The sequence below is a fragment of the Gallus gallus genome, chromosome W (assembly GCF_016699485.2).
Source record: "Gallus gallus isolate bGalGal1 chromosome W, bGalGal1.mat.broiler.GRCg7b, whole genome shotgun sequence".
Lineage (NCBI taxonomy): Eukaryota > Metazoa > Chordata > Aves > Galliformes > Phasianidae > Gallus > Gallus gallus.
Window position 1 is genome coordinate 4,175,893 of NC_052571.1, and position 24,197 is coordinate 4,200,089.

The 24,197-nt window shown below is 45.2% G+C and overlaps 1 protein-coding gene across 1 annotated transcript; it reads left to right on the top strand.

Moving 5' to 3' along the window:
- The first annotated feature begins 6,560 nt into the window (after nucleotides 1-6,560).
- LOC121108207 lies at nucleotides 6,561-8,715 on the top strand. Its single transcript, XM_040655236.2, has one exon. It carries the CDS (start codon nucleotides 7,231-7,233, stop codon nucleotides 8,698-8,700), a length of 1,470 nt encoding a protein of 489 aa, XP_040511170.1. The 5' UTR covers nucleotides 6,561-7,230; the 3' UTR covers nucleotides 8,701-8,715.
- Nucleotides 8,716-24,197: the final 15,482 nt, after the last annotated feature.

Consider the following 24,197-nt stretch of genomic DNA (forward strand, 5'->3'; position numbering starts at 1 on the left):
ATATATTTTTGAAGTTCCTCCATTGAGGTCTATAGCGTCTGAGGCACAGACTCAGATGTGAACGATCCAAACTGTTTATTACAGGTTCTAACATACATTCTATACATTCACAAGTTTTCTCTTTTAACTTTTCACCTATCTTTACATGTCAACAAAACATTCCACAAACACTCCTTAACCATGCATGCAGGCACTTATCCAATCAGAGTCTTGAGTTGTTCCTAGCCATGCTCTCTTCCTCCAATCAGGGTCATTATCACACAGCCATCACACAGCTTACTTGACTTTGTTTTTCTCTTTTAGAAGTGTCCTTGTTTCTCAGCCTTGCTTTCTCACGCTGTTTATCTTGATCCACAGCTTCTGCTCTGAATAGTCTTTCTTGTATTCCCACAATTCCCTCTTTTTTTTTGTTTATTAACAAACTATTAACATACTACAAAATAATAACACTAATATCAATAACATAATTATGCCTTGTACACAGCATCCCACGTTTCAATTGTTAACACTCTGAAGAGTGTTAAGCAAGAAAAGAGACAAGGCAAACATAGCATAATGATAAAAAATACTATTAAACTCATTAAGAAAAGAACAAATACATGTTTGGCCCATGGCCCAAGATCCTGCAACCTAGAAAAGAATCCCAGAGGGTCCCATTCTGTGTGTACCAGTAACTGATTAGAGAGAATCTTCAACATTTGTATACTCTGACGTACTGATTTTTGAGTGATCACTAAGGTTCATACAAAAACATGCCTTTAAAATCTTCACAACCAAGCCTTTGGGTTAATAACTGAAAATCAATGGCTTTACGATTTTGTAAAGTTGCACTTTGGATAGAATCGACATCAGTGGACAAGCCTGCTAGAGCATCACTAGTAGCACTGCTTTCCGTAGCCAGCTAACATCCTAACCTGGTGAGGGTGGCTAAAGCTTGAGGGGTGCTGTTTCAGGATGTGTCTGGATCTGAGAGACAGGATGTCTCAGAAGCAAAGGCAAACAAACTATGCACTCAAAGCAGCACAGAGGGCTACGAGTTTTATTCAACATAAACTCTCACACACACAGGCATCCATTTTAGATAATCCCTGTAAGTGGGAAGCAGAAACTCCCTAAGCTAGTGCATTATTACTTACTGACTCTTGAGAAACAGCAAACTGCGGAAAAGGAGAGAGAAGGAACATGTTGGCGGTGGATGCGATAGGCAGTCCCAGCAGGGCGTCCCCTGCTTCAAAGTGCACTTTTCCTCTCTCACCCACCACAGATTCTCTCCTGCTTTTATTCTTCTCAGGGTCTGCAGGGTTTTTTCCATTTGTACACTGCATCCGCGTGGCCAGTGCGTGATACAGAGCTCAAGTGGAACACCTGGTTGCAAAACAAAATAAACTACCAAGTTCAGTTCTCTCTACGAAACAAAATATTTGCAGCTATAACCACAAATATCAGTTCCCTGAAAACTATCAGAATACTTTGTTTTACCCCAAGATCATTATTCAGTCAGGGGGCTTTAGGTCGCTGATATAGGTGCCAATTAAAAGGACCAGTGAACTAAGAAATCTGTTGGACATTATTCCAGAATCCTATATCAGAATCATATGTTGAATCAAAGTAAGATAGTGTGCGCCTTTGTCTCAAGTGATGCATGGTCATATTTTTTAAATCCTGATTAGTGGGATGAAAGAGAGTTAATCATCCTATAGTACAGGTTTCTCCATTAGTTTTGCCTGGGATTCCATTCCAGGTTTTGTCTTCTCAATTTAAGAAAAGGCTAATTGATAGGCTAATAACATCATAACCGAGCATTACTGATAATGGGGTGCTGAAATTACACTAGAAGAGGTATTCCCATAGATTCCAGCACTGGTAGCATCAAATCCTGTTCAATTCACATTTGATCTACTACTAAAATAAAAGAAGAAACACACAGCAATCTAGATAAGGCCTAATAATTCTAATTCTAGAGGCTGCATCAGTACATGAAAATCACCCACTTTTCTCATACCATTACCAGTGTTGTTATTGTGATAATATCCAGTGGGTAATCCAGCTGTTTTTTGCCACTCGCTAAGGCACCCATAAATTATCTACAATACAACAAATTGCAAAACAGTACCCATAAGTAAGAAACACACAATCCCAGTCATTATGAGGGCTGGATGCTATTTTCTGCATTGAGATGAAGCGGAATGTATCGCGCTAGAACCTACCTAGGGCCAGTCCCTGTGGAAACACAAGCATATCCACGACCTCAAGTTATCAGTGGTAAGGGACCTTCCCAATGCCCTGTGGCCACATTCCGAATGTTAACACTTGGCCGTTCCTTGAGCATTGGGGAGGCCCCAAAATGACAGCCTACTGAAGTTGTATCTGTATGATCGATATTAAAAAAATTCAGCACAAGCAAAGCCTTACATAATCTTTCTTGTGGTGTGTCTCTCATATTCCCCCTTTTTTGTTTATTAAGAATGGATTTCAATGTTTCATGAGCATGCTCAATGATCGCTTGTCCAGTGGGAGAATGAGGAATGCCTGTAATATGTCTAACCCCCCATTCTTGGAAGAAAGTTTGAGTGGCCTTACAAGTATATGCAGGTCCATTATCTGTTTTTATAGTATGTGGGATCCTCTTAGCAGCGTAAGCAGACAGCCAATGCTTACATGTGTCGTGACTGCAGTTGCCTGTATGTGCTGTGGCAAATATGTAAGAAGAACAAGTATCAATTGTTACATGCACATACTTTAGACGGCCAAATTTGGGAACGAGTGACATCTGTCTGCCACAGTTGAAGAGGTGCTATGCCACGGGGATTTGTCCCAATTTGAGGCAAAGGGGCAATTGCCTGGAAGTCTGGGCATGTTAGAATAATGTTACGGGCTTGATCCACTGTCAGTAGGAATTGTTTTTGTAAGGCTCTCCTATTCTAATGGAAAAATTGATGGGAGAGTGATGCTTGTTGAAATAATGGAGGGGTAGCAAAGGCATCTGTAGCTTGATCAGCCTTACAGTTGCCCTCAGTTAACAGACCAGGCAACATAGCGTGTGACTGAATATGTGTAATAAAAGGAGGAAGTGTACGGTGAGAGACATATGGAAAACTCGCTTGAGCTGTGCAAACAAAGCAGGGTTGTTAACTTCCTTAAGAAAAGATCCTTCAGTCCTCTGAATGTGTCATGGTTTTATGATTTTTGGTTATCAGTATTCCACATCACAACATCATGCAGTGTACTGGGAGCTAAGGAGCAAATGCTTTAGTTCCGGGTACCTGTCTGGAAGAGAAGAAGAACTACGTTCCCCAAGAGCCTTTTCGAGTACTGTTATCATTCCCGCTCAAGGGAACAGATATAAGGGCGCAGGTCATCTGACTCATCCCTCTTCTCATCTTGCCATGTTCCCTGTCGGATCGGCTCGCTGCTGCTGCTCCCAACTGCACGCAAGGCTTCAGTATTAGCTTAAGGCCTTTGGCTCTCGGACAATCTTTCTCTCAATTATTGTTGATTTATATTGTATTATTGTGTGTTATCTTACATTCCGATACTATATTTAGTAAATTAGTTTGTTTCTCCTCAGATCGTTGCCGCTGTTTTTAATTATTTTGGGGTCCCCTGTTTCCATTTCCTGGAGGCGTGGATTTTGCGAAATCCCTCTGCCCCACTAGTCGTGGAACCGGGCCAGACCAGCCCTTAAACCGTCGACATTTTTGGTGGAGAATGCGGGCAACAGCTGCTTTTTAGCTTTTTAGAATGAATCTCTCTCTGCTCTTGGAGAGCTTCATTGGAAAAGTTCATCTCTTTCATAGGTGCTCACTGAAAACTTGACCTTGAAAGTCCAGGCGGACCGCCAGTATTTTGAGATATTTTGTAAACTTTGAGCACTGCTATCTTGCTTTAGTAAAGAGGAAGGGAAAAAAAAAATGATTCTGCTTTCTGTTTTAAACCAGTTTGCAGAGAGAGCTACTAATTTCACAGAACTTGTGATTTTGAAGCAGGTTCCCAGTCTCTCTTGCGAGTCCTTTATGGATTGTTTGAATGCTCATGTGATCACGTTGTTAATCTCCCTGAATGCACTGTTTGTCATTGTAATAATTTCACTCAGTATCTGGATTTATCATATTCTGAAGAAGTCCCCTCCAAAACCAGAGAATACTGAGTGGCAGGGTGTATGGAGAGACTTGGGAGAGACTTTAGAGAGATGAACATGTTCAGTGTCATGAAATTTTACTCCTGAACACCTAAAAGATCCTGAGAGTCTGAACAGATATTTGAGACAGAGATGTTGTGGCCTAGGCAGATCTGAGGAGGCACAAATGATTTGGGGCCTGTCTAATGCTTATCGGGCCTTATTTAATACTATCCCAGAGAGGGAAAGAATTCTAGAAATTGAGAGACGGATTGTCCAAGCTGAGAAGGAGAGTCTCTGGGCCGAGCGAAAGGGTTTCCAAGCCGAGAAGGAGAGTCTCTGGGCCGAGCGAAAGGGTTTTCAAGCCGAGAAGGAGAGTCTCTGAGCCATGCAAAAGGGTTTCCAAGTCGAGAAGGAGAATTTCCGGGCTGAGCAAGAGAATCTCCTAGCTAGGAGTGAGAGTCTCAAAACCTGGCAAAAGCGTCTCTGAGCTGAGAAAGAAAGTCTCCAAGCCGAGAAGGAGAATCTCCGGTCTGAGTGAGACACAGTCCAGTCTGAGAGAGACACCCTCCAAAACAAGAGAGACTTCCTGCAATCCAAACTTGACAACCTCCAACTTCAACATGATACCCTCCAGTCTGAGCAAGATACGCTCCAGTTTAAGAGAGGCGTCCTCCAAAATGAAAGAGACTCCCTGCAATTCAAACTTGACAACCTCCAGTTTGAACATGATGCCCTCCAGTCTGAGCGAGACACACTCCAGTTCGAGAGGAACACCCTCAAGTCCGAACGGGATGTACTCCAAACTGAGCGAGATGCCCTCCAGCATGCAAAATTCAGTCTCCAAAGTGAGATAACCAAAGTTCAGTCTCATCAAGCCAAGCTCGAATCTGAACTAAGCACTTTCATAATTCAGCGAGATAGACTCCGAGACTAGCTGGAGAGTAAGTGCATCAGGACTGACCAACCTGATTAACCGCAGGAGGCACCAGAATCGATGTCAGTTGCCCCTGTAAGAGGACGGAAAATGAAACGAATTTCCCCTCAGTTAGAACAGAAGAAAGAGGAGGAGGGTGTAGTAGAGGAAGCAGTCAATGTAAGAGAAGAGGAGGAAAGAGGTCCAGTGGATTGGCTCCAAGGAACTGGAGTGCCCATGCCCTTAATAAGACTGCATGAACAAACACCAAGGAGGGCAGGAAGTCCTGAAAGAGCAGGAGGTGAGCAAGACATTGTAACCATTGTGGACAGATCTTTGAAAATGAACAAAATTTGTGGTCTGAGAAAGGACTTCACACGTTACCCCAATGAGCCTATTGTCACCTGGTTACTTCGATGCTGGGACAGTGGGGCCAACAGTGTGTGGCTAGATAGCAGAGAAGCTTGTCAGCTTGGTGGCATTGCTAGGGACTCAGCCATTGACAGACGTATTAGCACATGCCAGAACCAGGCCTTCACCCTCTGGAAGCGGATGTTGTTAGCCGTGAGAGAAAAACACCCTGTAAGAGATTATTCTTTTATATCATTTGACTCAAAGTTTGCTGAGGAACAAGTCCAGGCAAGTCCTGGACAAAGGCAGAGAAATCTTTTGTCTTGAGGACACTGATGGACAGGTCCTGGCTAAGGATTGTGATATCATCTAAGGAGCACAGATGGACAAGGCCAGGGACAACGAGAGAGAAGATAAGCTGCTGCTAATGGCCGGGAAACGGTCTTTTGTGTGGACTTATCTCGAGGAAGATGGCCATCTCAGGAGGTATGCCCAGGACTCTTGCTCAAGCACCCAGGAATGTCACGTAGGCAGGAGAAAATGGAGGATAAAAGAGGGTCCAACAACCACGGCGAGGTAGAGGCTTATCTCTCACCACGACAGACTTGAGGGGTTCTCTGCCATCTGATCCTTCACCGCAACGTGGAGACTGATCTCTCACCGCAACGTGGAGGCTGATCTCTCACCGCAACGTGGAGGCTGATCTCTCACCGCAACACGGGGGTTGATCTCTCACCACGACACGAGCTTTCTGCCTTCAGAACCTTCTCTACGGACCGTTTGCTGATGGACTTCCCTGGGCCTGCTACCTGAGACCTGCTGCTTCCTCCCTGACCTGCACCCTCTCGTTGCCCAAGACCGGCCTCGCTGCTCCTGCCCTTCGGCCTCGGACCGTTGGAACGTCGTGCAACGGGACTGCTGCCGGATCCTGGTGGTGACTATCCCCGCTTTACGCAATTCTTGCCTCTTTCTATCTTTTCTATCGCTTGCCTTCCCTTCCCCATCACCCCAATCCGTAATAGTGTCCGTCCTCCCCTTTCCCCATCTCCCTTATTAACATTTGTAATAAACTGGTCGGACCAACATTTGAACCGTTGTTTCTTAATCTCACGCCGGGCATACATATTTCAAAGAACCTCCTCTCCCTCCTATAAATTGGAGCAAGACATTTTTTATGGCGTAGTCGGCAGGATGCCCGCCGTGAGAGTGTTGTCCTTCCAGATAATAGTCTGAAACTTTCTGTGTGTACCTCCTGGAGTTGCAAGAAGCGATACTTTTTGATAACTTAGACGTGAGCACCTCTCCAGGAAGATCGCTTCATACTCTGAAACTTTACTATTTATGTGTGTACCTCTCGAGGACGTATGAATTTTGTCTTTAATATGTGTGTGCCTCCTCGGGAAGACCTCTCTGCATTTTATCTTGCAACTTAAGTGTGAAATTTGAACCTCTTTCGTGCGTGCCTCTTGGGGAAGTGAGGAAGTGATACACGTTTTTTGACTTAAAAAACGTGTGTGCCTCTCCAAGAAGTTTATTCACTTTGTTGAATCCTAGAAAGTGTTGTTTTAGCTTAAAATTAACTGCGGGTTTTGAAACCGAAGTGTGCCTTGCTTTGGTGTGGTGTTTGCAGTTTTTTGTGTGGTTTCGCAGGGAAGTTACGAGCGATTTTAAGTTGGTTTAGTCTCTTTGTCCTTGTGCTTTCCTCAACAAAGGGAGGCGCGATCGGAACATTTACATTTCTTTAGGTGTGGTGTGCCTCCGTGGGAGAGGCGATAAGGAGTTATTTGTACTTTTGAATAGGAGTACCTCCTCCTCTCTCAGTGTATATCTTTCTGCGTATTTAGAAATGAGCAACAGTATGGCCAGTATGAAAAGTGAAGATGTATTATTTGATCTTTTAGAAAAGCATGGGGCTCGGCCTTCTGTATCAGGGGTGGATTGGGCACGACAGAACTGGTATAATTTGCAAAGTGTTTCAGACCGTATTCGTGTTTTACAAAATGAGGCTCGTACTTGGGCTGGAAAAGGGAAATCTTTTATTTGTGCAGTACTCGGTGCTGCTTTAAAAGCAGCTGTGGAGTTCCGAGAGGAAAAGAACTCTACGGAAACCCAGACTATTCAAGCATTACAGGAATCGGTTAAAGTGACGCAAGAATTGGTAAAATCTCTGAGAAGCCAAATGAGTCTTGAGGATCAATTAGAAAGAGAAAGACATAATTCAGTTTTGTTGCAAACAGCTTTTAAGGAGCTGATAACGTGTAAGGACACCGGTGACACTGTTATCCACAGTGCACCTCAAGAAAAAGTTTATCCTCAAGGGAAATTACAAGAGGTGAAGGAAAGGCTAGATAAATTAGAGGCCTCTCCAGCCCACATTCGTCCTTTGATAAAAACTGAATATACTTTCGATAACAGTGAGGATCTAGATCCTCAAATGAATGTTAAGGAAATTCCCTTTTCGGCCACTGAACTGGCCAAACTGAAAAAGGATTTCAGCCGCTCCCCAAAGGAGTCTGAAACAGAATACGTCTGGAGAGTTAGTCTCACTGGCGGAGACCAGATCCTACTAACAGAGAAAGAAGCTGAAGGTTACTGGGGACCAGGAGTATTTTTAACCACTGGCAATAATCGTGCTCCCTGGTCCTTAACACAGAGGGCTGCCTATTGGGCAGGGGGTCTCAACCCTTTAGAAAGGGGGGACCCTCTTGCTATTACTGGAACTATCGACCAGTTAGTGGAGAATGTTCAGAAAGCTGCTTGTCTCCAAATGATGTATGATAGAAAGTTGCAGCCACATCATGAATCACCCATGATGTTACCTGTTAATCCGGAGAGATTGACACCTCTAATTAGGGGACTTCCTGAATCGTTAAAACCTATAGGTATACAACTCCAAGGAAAGATACAAGCCATGTCTCAGGGAGAGAGAGCCTGGGCAGCATTGGAGGGATCTGTAACCCCTAACCACCAGTCAGGATCCAAAGTGTGGACTTGGGGAGAGGTTGCCCAAGAATTAATTAACTATGGAAGAAAATATGGGCCGGTGGTTTCTACCTCCAGTAAATTTGAGCCAAGAGGAGTAAGGCTTGCAGTAGCCAGCCTTGCCTCCAGGCCACCTAGCCCAAGACTTATTGGAACCAAAAAGGTTTCATCCCCAGTAAAAACGGGGACACGATGCATTGATCATAAACGCAATGGACTTTGGACTCTGGGCTGGAGAAAGGGTATTCCACGAGATTTGATGAATGGATTACCCACAGTCAGATTAGAGAAATTAGTTAACTGGTGGCCAGAACAAAAGCTCAAGGGCAGCTGATGCCTTCGCCCCCCCCTTCCAGGTGAGCGGGAGGTGGGTGGGGGGGTGAAGGGTGGATGTTTATTAGGAAGCTCACTACTAAAGGAAACGATTTGTTAATTAGTTAATTAATTTGTTAATAGTGTCCGTCCTCCCCTTTCCCCATCTCCTTTATTAACATTTGTAATAAACTGGTCGGACCAACATTTGAACCACTGTTTCTTAATCTCACGCCGGGCATACATATTTCAAAGAACCTCCTCTCCCTCCTATAAATTAGAGCGAAACACACCCCTTCAAAGTTGATCTCATGCCTGAGAAAAGGAAATGGACTGATATGGAAAAAGGCATCCGTTATTTGAGAGAATGTGCCGTGGTGGAAATGATATACAGCCCTGACTTCATCCCTGACGAGCCAGACCAAGAGCATGATCCTGAGAGAGTCCGGTGTACACCAAATATGTGGCGCACATTCACTAAGACTGCACCAGAAAGGTATGCCAGTACATTTGCAGCAATGTATGGCAGAGGGGAAAGAAGATCCCTTATAGATGATCTGGTTAATAGACTCCAAGACTTTGAGTTGCATTTAAATCCTCTGCGAGCTTGTGTTTCAGCCATCACAAGGATAGTTGAAAAGCTAGACAGAATGGAGAGCAAACAAGAAGATATAATAGACGAACTGTCTACCAAACGTGATGCTGATGGATCTATGGTGGACGAGGACCAGAATTCCCAAAACCCTCCTCTGGAAGAGCTGATCAACTTGGTGTCCTCCCGACCTACATCATCCAACATCTCAGCCATCAAAAGGGAACGTCCTCCTGCTAGAGGAAATGATAACGGTAAGACTATAACACGTCTTGCCTCGTGGCGTTACCTGCGTGACCATGGAGAAGATATGAAGAAGTGGCATAAGAAACCCACTTCTGCACTTCAAGCACGGGTAAAAGAATTACAGGGCAGATCAACCACCAAGGTGAAGTCCTCCAAAAGGGTGATAGCTCCAGTTGCTGCAGACAACCAAGGTAACAAATAGAGGGGCCCTGCCCCCAGCCAGAAGGGGGAAAGGGATAATAGAGTGTATTGGGCTGCGTGGATTAGATGGCCTGGCACATCAAACCCACAGAAATTTAAGGCACTGGTAGACACTGGTGCACAGTGCTCTCTAATGCCCTCGAGTCACCAACGGACAGAATCAATTTATATTCATGGGGTGACTGGGGGTTCCCAAGAGTTGACTATGTTGGAGGCTGAAATAAGTCTCATTGGCAAAGACTGGCAAAAGCATCCTATTGTGACTGGTCCAGGGGCTCCATGTATACTTGGTATTCATTACCTCAGAAGGGGATATTTTAAGGATCCCAAAGGGTATCAACGGGCCTTTGGAATAGCTGCTGTAGACACAGAAGGTGTTAAGCATCTGTCTGTTTTGCCTGCCCTGTCAGAAGATCCGTCTGCTGTGGGGTTACCACAAGTGAAAAAGCAACAGGTACCGATTGCTACAAAAACAGTACATAGACAGCTGCACTGCACCAACAGGGATTCCTTGCTCCCCATTCTGAAGTTGATTCGCCAACTAGAGAGTCAGGGAGTGATCAGCAAAACTCACTCACCTTTTAACAGCCCCATATGGCCAGTGCATAAAGCCAGTGGAGAATGGAGGCTGACGGTAGACTACCACGGCCTGAATGAAGTCACACCCCCACTGAGTGCTGCTGTGCCAGACATGCTAGTACTCCAATGTGAATTGCAGTCAAAAGCAGCCAAGTGGTATGCCACCACTGACATTGCTAATGCTTTCTTTTCCATTCCATTGGCCACGGAATGTAGGCCACAGTTTGCTTTCACCTGGAGGGGCGTTCAGTATACCTGGAATTGTTTGCCCCGGGGGGGAAACACAGCCCAACAATTTGCCATGGGTTGATTCAAGCTGCACTGGAACAGGGAGATGCTCCTGAGCACTTACAGTACATTGACGACATTACTGTGTGGGGCAATACAGCAAGGGAAGTTTTTGAGAAAGGAGAGCAAGTAATCCAGATCCTTCTTAGTGTTGGTTTCTCTATTAAGTGAAGCAAAGTGAAAGGACGTGCACAAGAGATTCAGTTCCTAGGTATAAAGTGGCAAGATGGACATCCGCACATCCCAGCAGATGTGATTGACAAAATCACTGCCATGTCTCCACCCACTAATAAGAAAAAGACAGTCTTTTCTGGGCGTAGTGAGCATTTGGAGAATGCATGTTCCAAACTGTAGCATCCTTGTAAGCCCCCTTTATCAAGTGACTCGGAAGAAGAATAATTTCATGTGGGGTCCTGAACAGCAGCAGGCTTTTGAGCAGATCAAACAAGAGATAGTCCGTGCCGTGGCCCTGGGGCCAGTACGGATGGAACAGGATGTAAAGAACATCTTCTACACTGCTGCTGGAGAGAAAGGTCCCACCTGGAGTTTGTGGCAAAGAACCTCAGGGGAGACCCGAGGCCGACCCCTGGGATTCTGGAGTCGGGCCTACAGGGGGTCTGAAGAGCACTACACTCCAACTGAAAAGGAGATCATAGCTGCATATGAGGGGGTTCGAGCTGCTTCTGAAGTAGTTGGTACTGAAACGCAGCTCCTTCTAGCACCTCGATTGCCAGTGTTGAATTGGATGTTCAAGGGAAAGGTTCCCTCCACCCATCATGCTACTGATGCCACTTGGAGTAAGTGGATTGCGCTGATTACACAAGGGGCTCGCATGGGGAACCTCAGTCGTCCAGGAATCTTAGAGGTGATCATGGACTGGCCTGAAGGTAAAAAGTTTGGAACATCACCAGGAGAGGAGGTATCACGTGCTAAAGAAGCCCCACCATACAATGAACTACCAGAAAATGAAAAAAAATTTGCCCTGTCCACAGATGGATCGTGTCGTATTGTGGGGAAGCACTGCTGATGGAAAGCTGCTGTGTGGATCCCCACGCGACAAGTTGCAGAGGCCACTGAAGGTAAAGGAGGATCAAGTCAGTTCGCAGAGGTAAAGGCTATCCAACTGGCCTTAGATGTCGCTGAACGGGACAGGTGGCCAATGCTTTATCTTTATACTGCTTCATGGATTGTGGCGAATGCTTTATGGGGGTGGTTACAGCAGTGGGTGCAAAATATCTGGCAACAGAGGGGTAAACCTGTTTGGGCTGCTGAACTGTGGAAAGACATTGCTGCCCGAATAAAGAATATGGTGGTAAAGGTGCGTCATGTAGATGCTCATGTGCCCAAGAGTCGGGCTACGGAAGAACAGAAAAATAACCATCAGGTTGATCGGGCTGCCAGAATTGGGGAGGCGCAAATAGACTTGGACTGGCAGAACAAGGGTGAATTATTTCTAGCTCGGTGGGCCCATGAGACCTCGGGCCATCAAGGAGGAGATGCAACATATAAGTGGGCTAGAGACCGAGGGGTGGACTTAACTATGGATGCTATTGCACAAGTTATTCATGACTGTGAAACATGTGCCATAATCAAACAAACCAAGAGGATGTAACCTCTCTGGGAGGAAGGGCGATGGCAAAAGTATAAATATGGGGAGGCGTGGCAGGTTGATTATATCAGCTTGCAACGATCTTGCAGTAGTAAGCGTTATGTGCTTACCATGGTGGAAGCGACCACTGGGTGGCTTGAAACATATGCAGTACCCCATGCTACTGCCCGAAACACCATATTAGCTCTTGAGAAACAAGTTCTGTGGTGACGTGGCATCCCAGAAAGAACTGAATCAGATAATGGGACTCATTTCAAAAATTCTCTTATACATACTTGGGCCAAAGAATATGGCATGGAATGGATTTATCATATTCCCTATCATGCACCAGCTTCTGGTAAGATTGAACGATACAGTGGGTTGTTAAAAACTATGCTGAAAGCAATGGGCGGTGGAACATTTAAGCACTGGGAGAAGCATCTGGCAGAAGCCACCTGGTTGGTCAACACTAGGGGATCTATCATTCGTGATGGTCCTGCCAGCTCCCTACATACTGTCAAGGGAGATAAGGTCCCTGTAATACATGTAAAGAACATGTTGGGAAAAGCAGTTTTGTTCCTTCCAGCTTCTGGGAAGGGCAGACCTCTTCGTGGAACTGTTTTTGCCCAGGGACCTGGGTGCACTTGGTGGGTGATGCAGAAAAATGGGGATGTTCAATGTGTGCCACAAGGGAATTTGATGATGGGGGATCGGAATCAGTAATTCCAAGTATATGTACATGTGTTCAATGTTTGATAATTGATTATAGTTATGTTTGTTTGTATATATTAAGCATGCTGTAATGATGTAGAATAAGGGGTGGAATGTCATGGTTTTATGATTTTTGGTTATCAGTATTCCACATCACAACATCATGCAGTGTACTGGGAGTTAAAGAGCAAATGCTTTAGTTCCGGGTACCTGTCTGGAAGAGAAGAAGAACTACGTTCCCCAAGAGCCTTTTCGAGTACTGTTATCATTCCTGCTCAAGGGAACAGATATAAGGGTGCAGGTCATCTGACTCGTCCCTTTTTCTTTTTGTACGAGCATGACACCTCGTGTGAGCCTTTCCACACCGCGCATTATGCAACTATAAGCAATACGAAGTACAATTAGAAGAGTAATAATAGTCAGTAGCCAGCGTAAGCCTTTCTTAACAAGCCCAAGTAGCCATGGCGATAGGCCGCCAAATAGATTGCCTAGGCAGTCATCAAGCAGTTTCTTATTTGTATGCACCTTTTGAGTATGCCCCTTCAGCCACTGCAATTGTTTATGTACAGAATCACTGTGGTCTGATAAGTTAAAACAGCACATCAACCACTATCTATAAGAATACACTAGATTTATGTTACACACTTCTACAGAGCATTCCTTGTCAGTAAACTAACAGTTACTGTTAAGACTACACAGCACACCAGTATTTACTACAGTTTCATTATCCCGATGAATAAAATACCACAGTCCCCACATTGGATCAATCACTGTACCCAACCCCCACAATTAGTGAGCTTCTGAGTCTCGTAACCGCCAATTGCTCCTGGCAGTTCCAGTGTCCAAGAGACCTTTCCGATGAGATGTTTTCTGCGATCTGCTAAGGGAATACCAGTCGCAGCTCGGGAGTCACGGCACTGTGTATGATGTCTTGCACACCATGCGGCTATTGCTCACTGGAGTTGCTGTTGTTGTCATTGGGTTGAGATGGGTTGCTAATGTTCAGGGCTGGCTTAGTCAATTTACTGGGAACCCATAATGGGCCAGATCCTGTGGAAACACAACTTTCTCCTGGGAGCCTCCCATGATGTTTACAAAATTCTTATTGATTCCTAATTCCCTCAAAGTTTCCACAAACGCTTAACACCGTATAGTGATATTGTTCAGTTATAAACACTTGGGAACAGATCTCACAGAAGCCTGTCCATCTTCCTTTACACACTTCCATGCAATCAGAACACAGCACTAACAGGCTGACACTCATTCCCTGAAAGGAACGCGTCTCACTCACACCACACTCACTCTGATATTTAGAACAAAAAACGTGGTTTATACATAATACACAATGCTGACGATGTCTTTTAGCTTGAATCTTAATAACGCTAGTACATTAGTAAATTAGTTGCAAGTCCTACCCCAGCCGGCAACCTAACCCTTGAGCTCACATACCTCGGGGGGTGGGGGGGGAGCAGGCACGCTCCTTCATACCCTGCGTAGGAAGTCTCCTCACGCCTCACGCCTTACGGGCACCCCCCTTTTCTATACACATAGGAATATAGGATGGAGTCGGGGCGGATGTCTTGACCATCTCCAATGCCTGTCGAGCTGTCCGCATACCCTCAAGGCAGACATCAGGTCCAAGGTGAACTTGCATGTCTGGGGTAGCAAACGGCCTCAGGCCCATTAATTGCTGTACAGTTACGCTAAACAAAGGGTCCTCAGCAGCTTGAGGGGTATTAGAGCTAATCTCACACAACCGCTGCCAGTGGGCTTGCCATAGTAGTTGTTCCGACTGGCTCATAATCATGCGCGCTATCACTTTAATGTCCTCTGGGACAAGTACACTGCTGCCCCAAATATAGTTCAACATCTGTTTCGTAGGCTTCCCATGCAGTCCACTGTCGTTGACTGTGGCCCGCAGTTGTGACAACTTCCACCCAAGTGGCAGATAGCCCCCTCGGAGACCCCCTCCCCCCTCCTGCTCGTACTGGACGGGAAACGCCTGCATCAGTGCCTCAACCATTGCCATATCCCCCGCCCCCATTGCCTCTCTCGCTACGGCGGTCCAATCGAGTCGAGAGGGGCGTGGCTGGCTGGGGACGGGTCGGGGCATAGTTATCTTTGTTGCTGCTTGCCTATTGAGACTGGGGTCCTCACTACATTTCGTAAGACAAGAACCCTTAGCTTGCCTAGAATGCTCACTCCCGTTTCCGTCACCCCTCACCGAGTTGGGCGGGTGCAGGTCAGGAGCCTCGTCCTCACTCTCATCTCCCAAACTACCTAAGGGGGGGGGCACTGGGATTCGCTGACTCCCCTCCCCCACCTCCTGAAGTGCACTAGTTCGAACTGGGATAGATGCGCCAGATGGAGGTATTGGGACATAATCACAGCCAGGTTTTATCTGTCCAGCATCCTCAGGTAGCCCTGCCAGGTGTCGTGACACTGTGGCTGCTACCTGTTTCTCCACCTTATGCTTCTTTATGCAATTTATCACCTCCCTCCATGCTTTCATTAATTTCTTTGCACCCTTATCCTCGTTTATCACCTTATGCCAAAGCGTGTCCCCAAATTTGCGCCACACCTCCTCCTCAAAAAACTCCTCGGAATGAACAAACATTCCACCTGCCTTACCGTAGGCTATCAACCCTGGCACCTGTTTAACGATGCCCGATTCTACCCCTCGCTTCTCTAAGAAGCGTTGTAAAAGATTTAGGGCTACCTCTTTTTCCATGGTGCACTGCAATCCGTACGTTCTGCATCAAACCGCCGTACATTCCACGTCTAACCGCTGTGCGCTCCACGTCCCACCGCTCTGCGCCGTATTGTGCGTTCCGCGTCTCACTGCCACATGCAGTGTCAAATAGAGCCCTTTGGATCCCGAGCAGACCCCTCTCGGACGGTCTAGGCAATGCTGCCCCCCAACTCGCTGCTGTGACGTTGGTGCTTTTTGGTCCGAATCACACTACACGAACATCCTGACCTTCAATCCTGGTTTCCTGGGTCCCTGTTCGGGCGCCAGATGTTGCGGACCCCCAAGGGTTCGAAACCAGAATCCAGTCTTGTTCGCTGGCCGAGCTGCATGGGGAGTGATGACATGACCCAATATGAGTGCATCAGAGTCTCCGTTTATTATTCGTTACTTACACACATATATAGATCGTGGCGAACGCGCGTCAGCTTGTAATTGGTTGGAGCATTGCGAAAAGCCCCCTGCCTAACAATACCATTGGTCATGCATGTTTTCATACCATTCCACTGTCTTAATCTCTTCCCAGGCGAGCTACCCCCTTATCTTAACTGAAGCCTCAGTTTGTCTTCCTGCTTTGGCAGCTTCAAGGTCTCATAGCCTGGGTTGTGCACATAGCACCCGAGCTCACAGCCATTATAATGAGCTAGTACTTTTCCATCTGTATCTCCTGCCAATTGTTAGGCCTGTTCTGCTCGTACAGCTGTTCAAGAGACCCATGACCCCCTCGGCTGTGGAGCCATCCCTCAACAGGAAAGCAGTTGTCTTCTCTTCCTTTATAGCATCTTCTTGTTGTGTTGGTTCTTCTGTAGTTACACCTTTGTAATTTCTTTCCCATTGTATTGATTTTTCCTATTTCTGTATTTGGTGTGCTAGGCAGGTACTTATTTACAATGAATTATCTTAAAAGAATTTTGTGTTGGATGGTCACTGGTACTCTGAATACACTGAAAGAGGAACTCCCAAAGGAAACCCTGGGATTCTTAGGTTCTCTGTGGCTAAGTGCTGCTCAGATTACTGAAGAATGGGAGCCTATAAGGGACAATGGTCCCATTATTAAATCCCCGTCAAAAAAAGCTGATTTCCTGAATAAAACTTTTGGACAACTGAGGAAAGAATTTGCTCTAGTATGCTCTCTGCTTCTTAGTATTAATGCTTATCATTCCTTGGAAGAGGACTTAAAAGATGAAAATGAGCTTTTGAAAACTCGTACTAGGTGGAAAATAAAATTACATCTTTGACAGGGCAAACTGCTCCACCTTTAAATGGAACTTCCCCTTTGAAATTCAAACCCATATCACTAGAAGGGGTGGAGTGGAATTCCAAGGTCACAGCCTGAACCAATGGGTGAGCTATGTGAGTGTGCGGGTGTCTGGAACCGGGGGGGGGGGGGGGGGGGGGGGGGGGGTCTGGAGCCACCCTTTCTGTCTCTGCAATACTGCCTGTGCAATCTGAGTCTGCGTGGGTCCCCCTTTGCCCCCGCCCTTCTCTCCAGCGGCGCGACAGTACGAACAGGGGAAAGTAGGGGTCACATTCCTCAGCTCGTCCCTTTCTCCAAACTGTTACTGGGAGGGGTGAGTGAATTTCTTTTTAATATCTTTTCCTCTAGTGCCTATTTCTCAAATAAAGGCTCTGTCATTGCCTTTGTTTGTTCTACAAAGGGGAAAAAGACTTAGATCAGCAGGATCTTCAGATCCTTATTGAACCTAAGAAGGCCAAGCAAACTAAAAGCCAACTAGAGGATCTGGCAACCTCAGATCCTCTAGAAATAAGGCGAGGAGTATCTCAGAAGACAAAAAATAATCCAAGACAGGCCAGCAAGGTTGGTACCTGAAGAGTGGCCCCTGTACATACCACGCTACATGTAACGGCGTGCCTGTACACAGCTGCTAAGCTCATGGATCTGGTACAGGGATTTAAGTAAAGACCACAAGAGAGCATACCATCTTGGCTGTTGAGATTATGGGACATGGGGGCCAAAAGGGTGGTAATTAATGGGCCCGAGATTTCTAAACTGGCATCCATTACCACATATCCTGTCTCTCAAAGGCTATATGCCTCTGTGATGCATAATGACAAAAATCATGCTCTAATTCAGCAGATAAAGGCGGTGTATAGAATCACATGGCCAAACAAAAGCGATGTTCCGATAAATACTGGTCTATGGACCTCAATGGAGGAACTTCAAAATTATTTTAGAGTATTAGTAATGAAGGTGGCAATATATGATGATGCCTTTGAGAGTCCAGACTTGGTTAAGTTTTCGTCAGGGATGAGGGACCTCATATTAGAACAAGCTCCTCCCCACCAGTATGGCACACCAGTGTCCATACTGAACCCCTTTAGTGGCCTCGGAGGCCATCATCCAACAGGCTGCCCAATTGGTGGCTGATCTAGGAGAGACAGAGTGCCGTCGGAACAGGTTCAATATCTGAACATTGGAAGGGGTCAAGGTCCTCCCTGTAACTAAAACCAGGAGATCCGCTCCACAGACTCCTCAATTGGGACCCATACGGGTATCCCAAAAACAAATGTTTAACAACTTAATCTGGTCTGGGGTTCAATTTGCAAAAATTGATCGCTAGCCCAATCATGTCCTCCTCCAGCTATGGAGACACTTGGGGGACAAGCAAAAATTTCAAAATAACGCCAAAAAACTTGGGGTGAGAACTATAGGCAAAATACCAACAAAAACATGGGACTTGGAAAATTTCCTAGTTCTCAGGAAAAGCAAAAAGCCTCCTCATGTGACCTGGGCCACTATGCCTGAGCCACCTGAGGAAAAACAATTGGCAATTGTGCAGTTACTTGTGTGACGGGGGATACAAGTCCCCCTGTAACTAGGCCCTCCAGATGGGACCAGAGGCCCTATGTTGAGCTGCCAATTTTTTGGTCCTGGAAGAACATACAAAGGGTTATGGCATTGGTTGACACAAGCAAAGAAACATCAATTTTTTTTATGGGGATCTGACTAAATTATATAGATTATGATTTATAGATCATAATATATAGATCTGACTAAATTATATTATTATATAGGAGATAGAGTGATGATTGGAGGCTTTGGGGGACTTTGGGGCTGAAGGACTCAGATGTGGTTGATACTGGGGGTTGGGCATCTCCCACAACGGGAGTATAAAGTGTCTGTTGCCCCAGTCCCAGAGTACATCTTGGGCACAGACATTTTATGGGGTCTGGCTTTCCAAACAACTGTAGGAAAGTTCAGACTTTGACAAAGGTGCATTAGTGTCCGGGCAGTGCAGGCCATATTGAGAGGCCACATGAAGCATGAGCCTATTCGCCTGCTGAAACCATGCTGGATTATCAATGTGAGGCATTATAGACTCCTGGGGATGGGGGGCAAGGTGACATAGCAAGGACTGTGCAGGAATTAGAAAAAGTTGGGATTATAAGACCTGCACATAGCCCATATAATTCCCTCATATGGCCAGTACAGAAGTCAAATGGAACATGGAGAATGACAGTGGATTATAGAGAATTAAATAAGGTTGCGCCGCCTATTCATGCAGCCGTACCCAATATTGCTACCCTAATGGACACATTGAGTAAGGAAATAAAAACCTACCATTGTGTCCTAGACTTGGCAAATGCATTTTTCAGTATTCCAGTTGCTGAAGAATCGCAAGACCAGTTTGTGTTTATGTAGGGAGGCAGGCAGTGGACATTTCTGGTCCTGCCACAGGGGTATGTGCATTCGCCAACATATTGCCATAACCTAGTGGTGCATGACCTGGCAAATTGGGAAAAACCTAGTAATGTTAGCTTGTATCATATTGATGATCTCCTTTTGACATCTGACTCACTGGAGGAAGTAGGACAGGTGGCAGATTCATGGACTATCTGCAAGAAATAAGATGGACCCAGGGTATATAACGTAATGGATTTCACTGACTAGTTGCACAAGTTCTCCCTTGTCAGTAGGGGGTGTGCCTGCAATTATGAATAAACTGCTCTTCACAGAGATCTTTGCCTGATTAGAAATTTTTGATCTTGAGCGTTTCTCACAATTTGGTGCCAAAACCCAGGAAGCAACGACGCATGTGGTGGGCCTCTGCCTCGACAGCACAGGACGATGCATCCTGATCATTTTTCTGCAGCCCTGTGGGTTAGCAGTGGTGGTTCATCGTGGAGCCAGCTGCAGACCTGAGGATGTTTTTAAGAGGCAAGATCTGTGAACAGCTGGGGGATAGGGACAGACAGCGGGCACTGCGGTTTCTTATGATTGACCTGATAATTCTTAGCAACTCTGTGCACAGACCAAGGTAAGAACAATCATGGGTGATTAAGTACAGCCTTGGAGGTCGAGGTCTGGGACTCTTAGGCTGTACGTGAACGTCTTGTAAAAAGGGTTGCTTCACGGTACATCTCATTTTCTAGAACCGAGAATTGGTGTGCGCAACACTGCAGAAGAGCAGTTCCTGCAGTAGCACAACCATAGATTGCTGAGAGAAATGGGGAATAAGAATTCCAAGGTGGGGGACAGGGAGAGGGCCCCTGAGGCTGTGCCTGCTATAAGTCCTTTAGGAAGTACGATGAAAAATTGGAAGAGAAATTCGAGAACCAGGGATAAGGATCAACAGAAAATGATTAGATATTGTGTTGTAGGATGGCCTGAATAACCAATTGCAGGGAAATCAGTATTTTGGCCAAAATACGCGCCTGACGAGGATCACATTTGTCAGGCTTCAAACGTGCATGTAAACAGTAAAACTCCTTTATTTATTATTCTATTGTTTTGCTTAGGAGGAGAAGTTCGCATATGCTGCTTGTTGGATTTAGGGAGCACAGCAGTTAATCACGGCTAGACAAAGTTCTGTAGATAAGGATTAACAGAGAAACCCCAGATGGGATCCTTTAAGCTGTTTACTCCCTGTACCTTTCCCTAGGGTTAAACTCACTCGCTTTCCTCTATGGAATGGCATTCCCCCCCCCCACCATCTTGGCCTCAAGTCCTGTAACTACAGGAGGGAGGCTGGAGACAGCTGACAGAGTGAAGGGTATTGGCTCAGATCAGCTCCTTAACAGCCCACCTGAACTGAACTCTGCAATTAGTGCTGATACTGAAAATAAAAAGTTCTGCCAGCTTAAGAAAGAATTGGAACAATGCAAAAGGGATATTATAAATTCTCCCTTTCCTGAATCTAACACCATTAACCCCACTAACACTTCCACGTATCCTGTTAGGGAAGTTCCAGTGTTATCAGGAGATAAAGGATATGTAAACTCCCCTCTTACTAGTGGAGAGGTGAGAAATTTTAAAAGGGAAATGAAATCTTTAATGAAAGATCCTATTGGATTAGCAGAACAGTTTGATCAATTCTTGGTCATCTGTTGCTTATTAAATGCTGGGAATTAATGTAACTGGGAATACCTTAAGAATAACAGGGGTAGAGGGATCAGGGATGATAGTTTCACTTTTTGAGACTACTGAATTAAAATGGGAAGATAAAAATAGTCACAGGGCAATTGTTATATGTGCCAAAAGCAGGGACTTCTGGGGAGAGATTTAATAGTGAAATTAGGATTGCAGTTGAAAACTTGTGGAACAGGTATAAACATGTCAATGAATTTGACATAAAGGATAATGGGTCTAAAGCCTGTAATACAAACATTGGTTAAGGATGGTCTTCTGGAACTCTGTATGTCACCCTATAACACTCCAATTTTGCCAGTACAGAAGGCAGATGGCACATATCAGCTGGTGCAAGATTTAAGAAAAATTAAATACTTCTCAAGCAACACTCTGGTTCCTAGCCCCTATACTTTAATGAGTCTGATCCCACAAGAACATAAATGGTTTAGTGTCTTAGACCTAAAAGATACTTTCTGGACCTGCCCTTTGGACTCAGAGAATTGTGATCTTTTTGCCTTTGATGAGAGGGCCCAGAAACAGGACGAAAGTAGCAATATAGGAGGATTGTTTTACCCCAAGGGTTCATGGAATTACCTAATTTATTTGGACAAGTGCTGGAGAAAGTTTTGGAAAAGTTTCAGGTTGAAGAGGGGGTAAAGCTGTTACAGTATGTAGCTCCACATTCCTTTTGCCTACTCCCATCGTTGTTCTGTGTGAGACAGTGATCCATAGCAGCTGTTTTGCTCGCAGGGACCCAGGGGGAGATAAACATGACCTCCCTGGGTCAGCCATCCATCCACAGTTTTGTAATTTTGCTATTGGTATTCCACATCATAACACCATGGACAGCACGGGTAATTAAAGGGTTAATACTCCAGCTGCGTGGATTTACAACCTTCCAGATACTTGCTTCTCAGAAGAGAACTACATATCCCAGAGGACCTCACGGTCAGAGAAGGAAGATACGTCACGGAAGTCACGTGATCTAAGTCACGTGATCAGGCTCACGCTCTCTCTCTGGCAGCCAGGCAGAGGGGTGGGTGTGCTTCCAAGCCATGCGCCTTCATCAAGTAGGCCTTTCGGTTTCAGAAACTTTCTCTCTCTTATTTTATTTGATTTATTACCCTTACTTTCAATTAGATTGTATTATATTGTGTTATCTTGCATTCCGATATCATAGTTAGTAAAATAAGTTTTCCTCCTTAGATCGTTGCTGCTGCTTCGTTCTTTTTCCCTCTGTGAGCCCAGCTCCTGTTCCCCTACTCCTTTCCCTTTTCTCTTCCCATTTTTGGGAGCCAGGGGGCCCACAGGCCTACTGCCCCCCTGTCACAGCCATAGATTGATCTAGATTGATCTAGATAACTCCGTGACAAGTATGTGGAAAAAGAAGTCAGATACCTTGGGCATGTAATTTCTGAGGGGAAACGGAGAATAAATTATGAAAGAATTCAGGCAATTGTGCAGCTTACTCTGCCCAGGACAAAGAGGGAGTTGGGAAAGTTTCTAAGTTTCATTTGGTACTATAGATTATGAATAAAAGCACACGTACAAAAAACAAAGAGATTGTATCTCAAACTATCAAAGGGAGAATCCAACATTTTAAAATGGACAAAAGAGGAAACAGAATTAGTAGAAGTATTTAAATGGGACTTAATTATAGCTCCTGTGTTAAAACTGCCTGTATTAAAGGAACCATTTCACTGTCAGTGAAGAAGCTGCTTTATGAGTTCTAACACAAGAATGGGGAGACAAAAAGAAAACCTATTGCATACTTGCCTAAGCTATTAGACCCTGTATCTCGAGGTTAGCTTGATTGTGCCCAGGTGGTAGTAGCAACTGCCTTAATGGTAGAAGAATGTACATGTGTACCCTTCCGGGGTTTAAGGAGCAAATTGTTGATTTTACGTGTTTCCCCCTAGTGGAGATCGCTCCACTTATGAGGTTTTTGCAATATGTGTGTACCCTTCAGGGTTGAAAGGAGCAAATTGATAAGTTTTAGATAATACGTGTTTCCCGTCTGAAGAGACTGCTCCACATTTCAAGGCATGATCGTTAACAAAAAAAAGAAAAAAAGAAAAAAAAAAAAAAAGGAATGAGGGCAGGAATCCAATCCTCAGCCTCTTTTTAAAAAAACAAAGAAACAAGCAAAAAAAACGCGGTTCCAAACCCTTCCCTGTGGAGATGGAGTGGGAACAGAGTAATTGGTCCAACTTAGAGGGAGTCGTGGGTCAGATAAATTCCCTCCACAAGCAAACTCGTACGGGGAGGGAAAGGGAAAATCAATCATTTGTGCAGTTCTAGGAGCTGCTCTTACTGCTGCCGTAGAGATCCACAATGAACAGCACATGGCAGAAACCCAAATTATTCAGTCCTTGCAGGAATTGGTTACATACCTGCAGGACCAAGTAGAAGATCTTAGGGGGCAGTCAGAAAAAGAAGAACATTCAAAAGCCCTCCTTCAGCAAGCCCTTAGAGAACAGTTGGTAAGTGAGAGGGAGATTAATGCTAGTTCCCCAGGCAGTGACTTTTATCCAGGAGAAAGTCTGGAGGATGTGAGAGCCCAAAAAGACCAATCAGAAAACCTGGTGACCCTACTCTGCCCTCCGATAGAAACTGGGCATGCATATGAAGAGAGCAAAGGTGGGTACTCTGGTGTTTGTATCAGGGAGGTCCCCTATTCTGCTACCGAGCTGGCCAAATTAAAGAAAGATTTTGGTCACACTCCTCTGAAATCAGAGGCAGAGTATGTGTGGAAAGTGCCACTAACAGGGGGAGATCAGATCCTGTTGATTGAAAAGGAATCAGAGGGCTACTGGGGACCTGGAATATTTTTCACCACTGGCAACCACTGTGCCCAGTGGTCCCTTACTCAAAGAGCTGCTTATTGGGATGACTACTCCCTGGGACAACTGATGTTGATTGTTTTGCCCCACATGGGTCCTGTCCCTTTAACCCTCAAAGAGCCTCTTAACAAATACATCTGGAAGGCACAAGACGATCAGGAGGAAATGTACAAAATTAACCATCTGGATTTCACCTACCTTCTTCTCATCGTTTTATGATTTTTGGTTAACAGCATTCCACATCATAACATTATGTAGCGCACTGGGAGTTAAAGTGTTAATTCTCCAGTTCCATGCACCTGTCCAGAAGAGAAGAAGAACTACATACCCCAGGGGGCTTTGCGGTCAGAG

Coding starts and splice junctions, on each gene's coding strand:
- LOC121108207 (XM_040655236.2), top strand. CDS start 7,231: ATGAGCAACAGTATGGCCAGTATGAAAAGTGAAGATGTATTATTTGAT.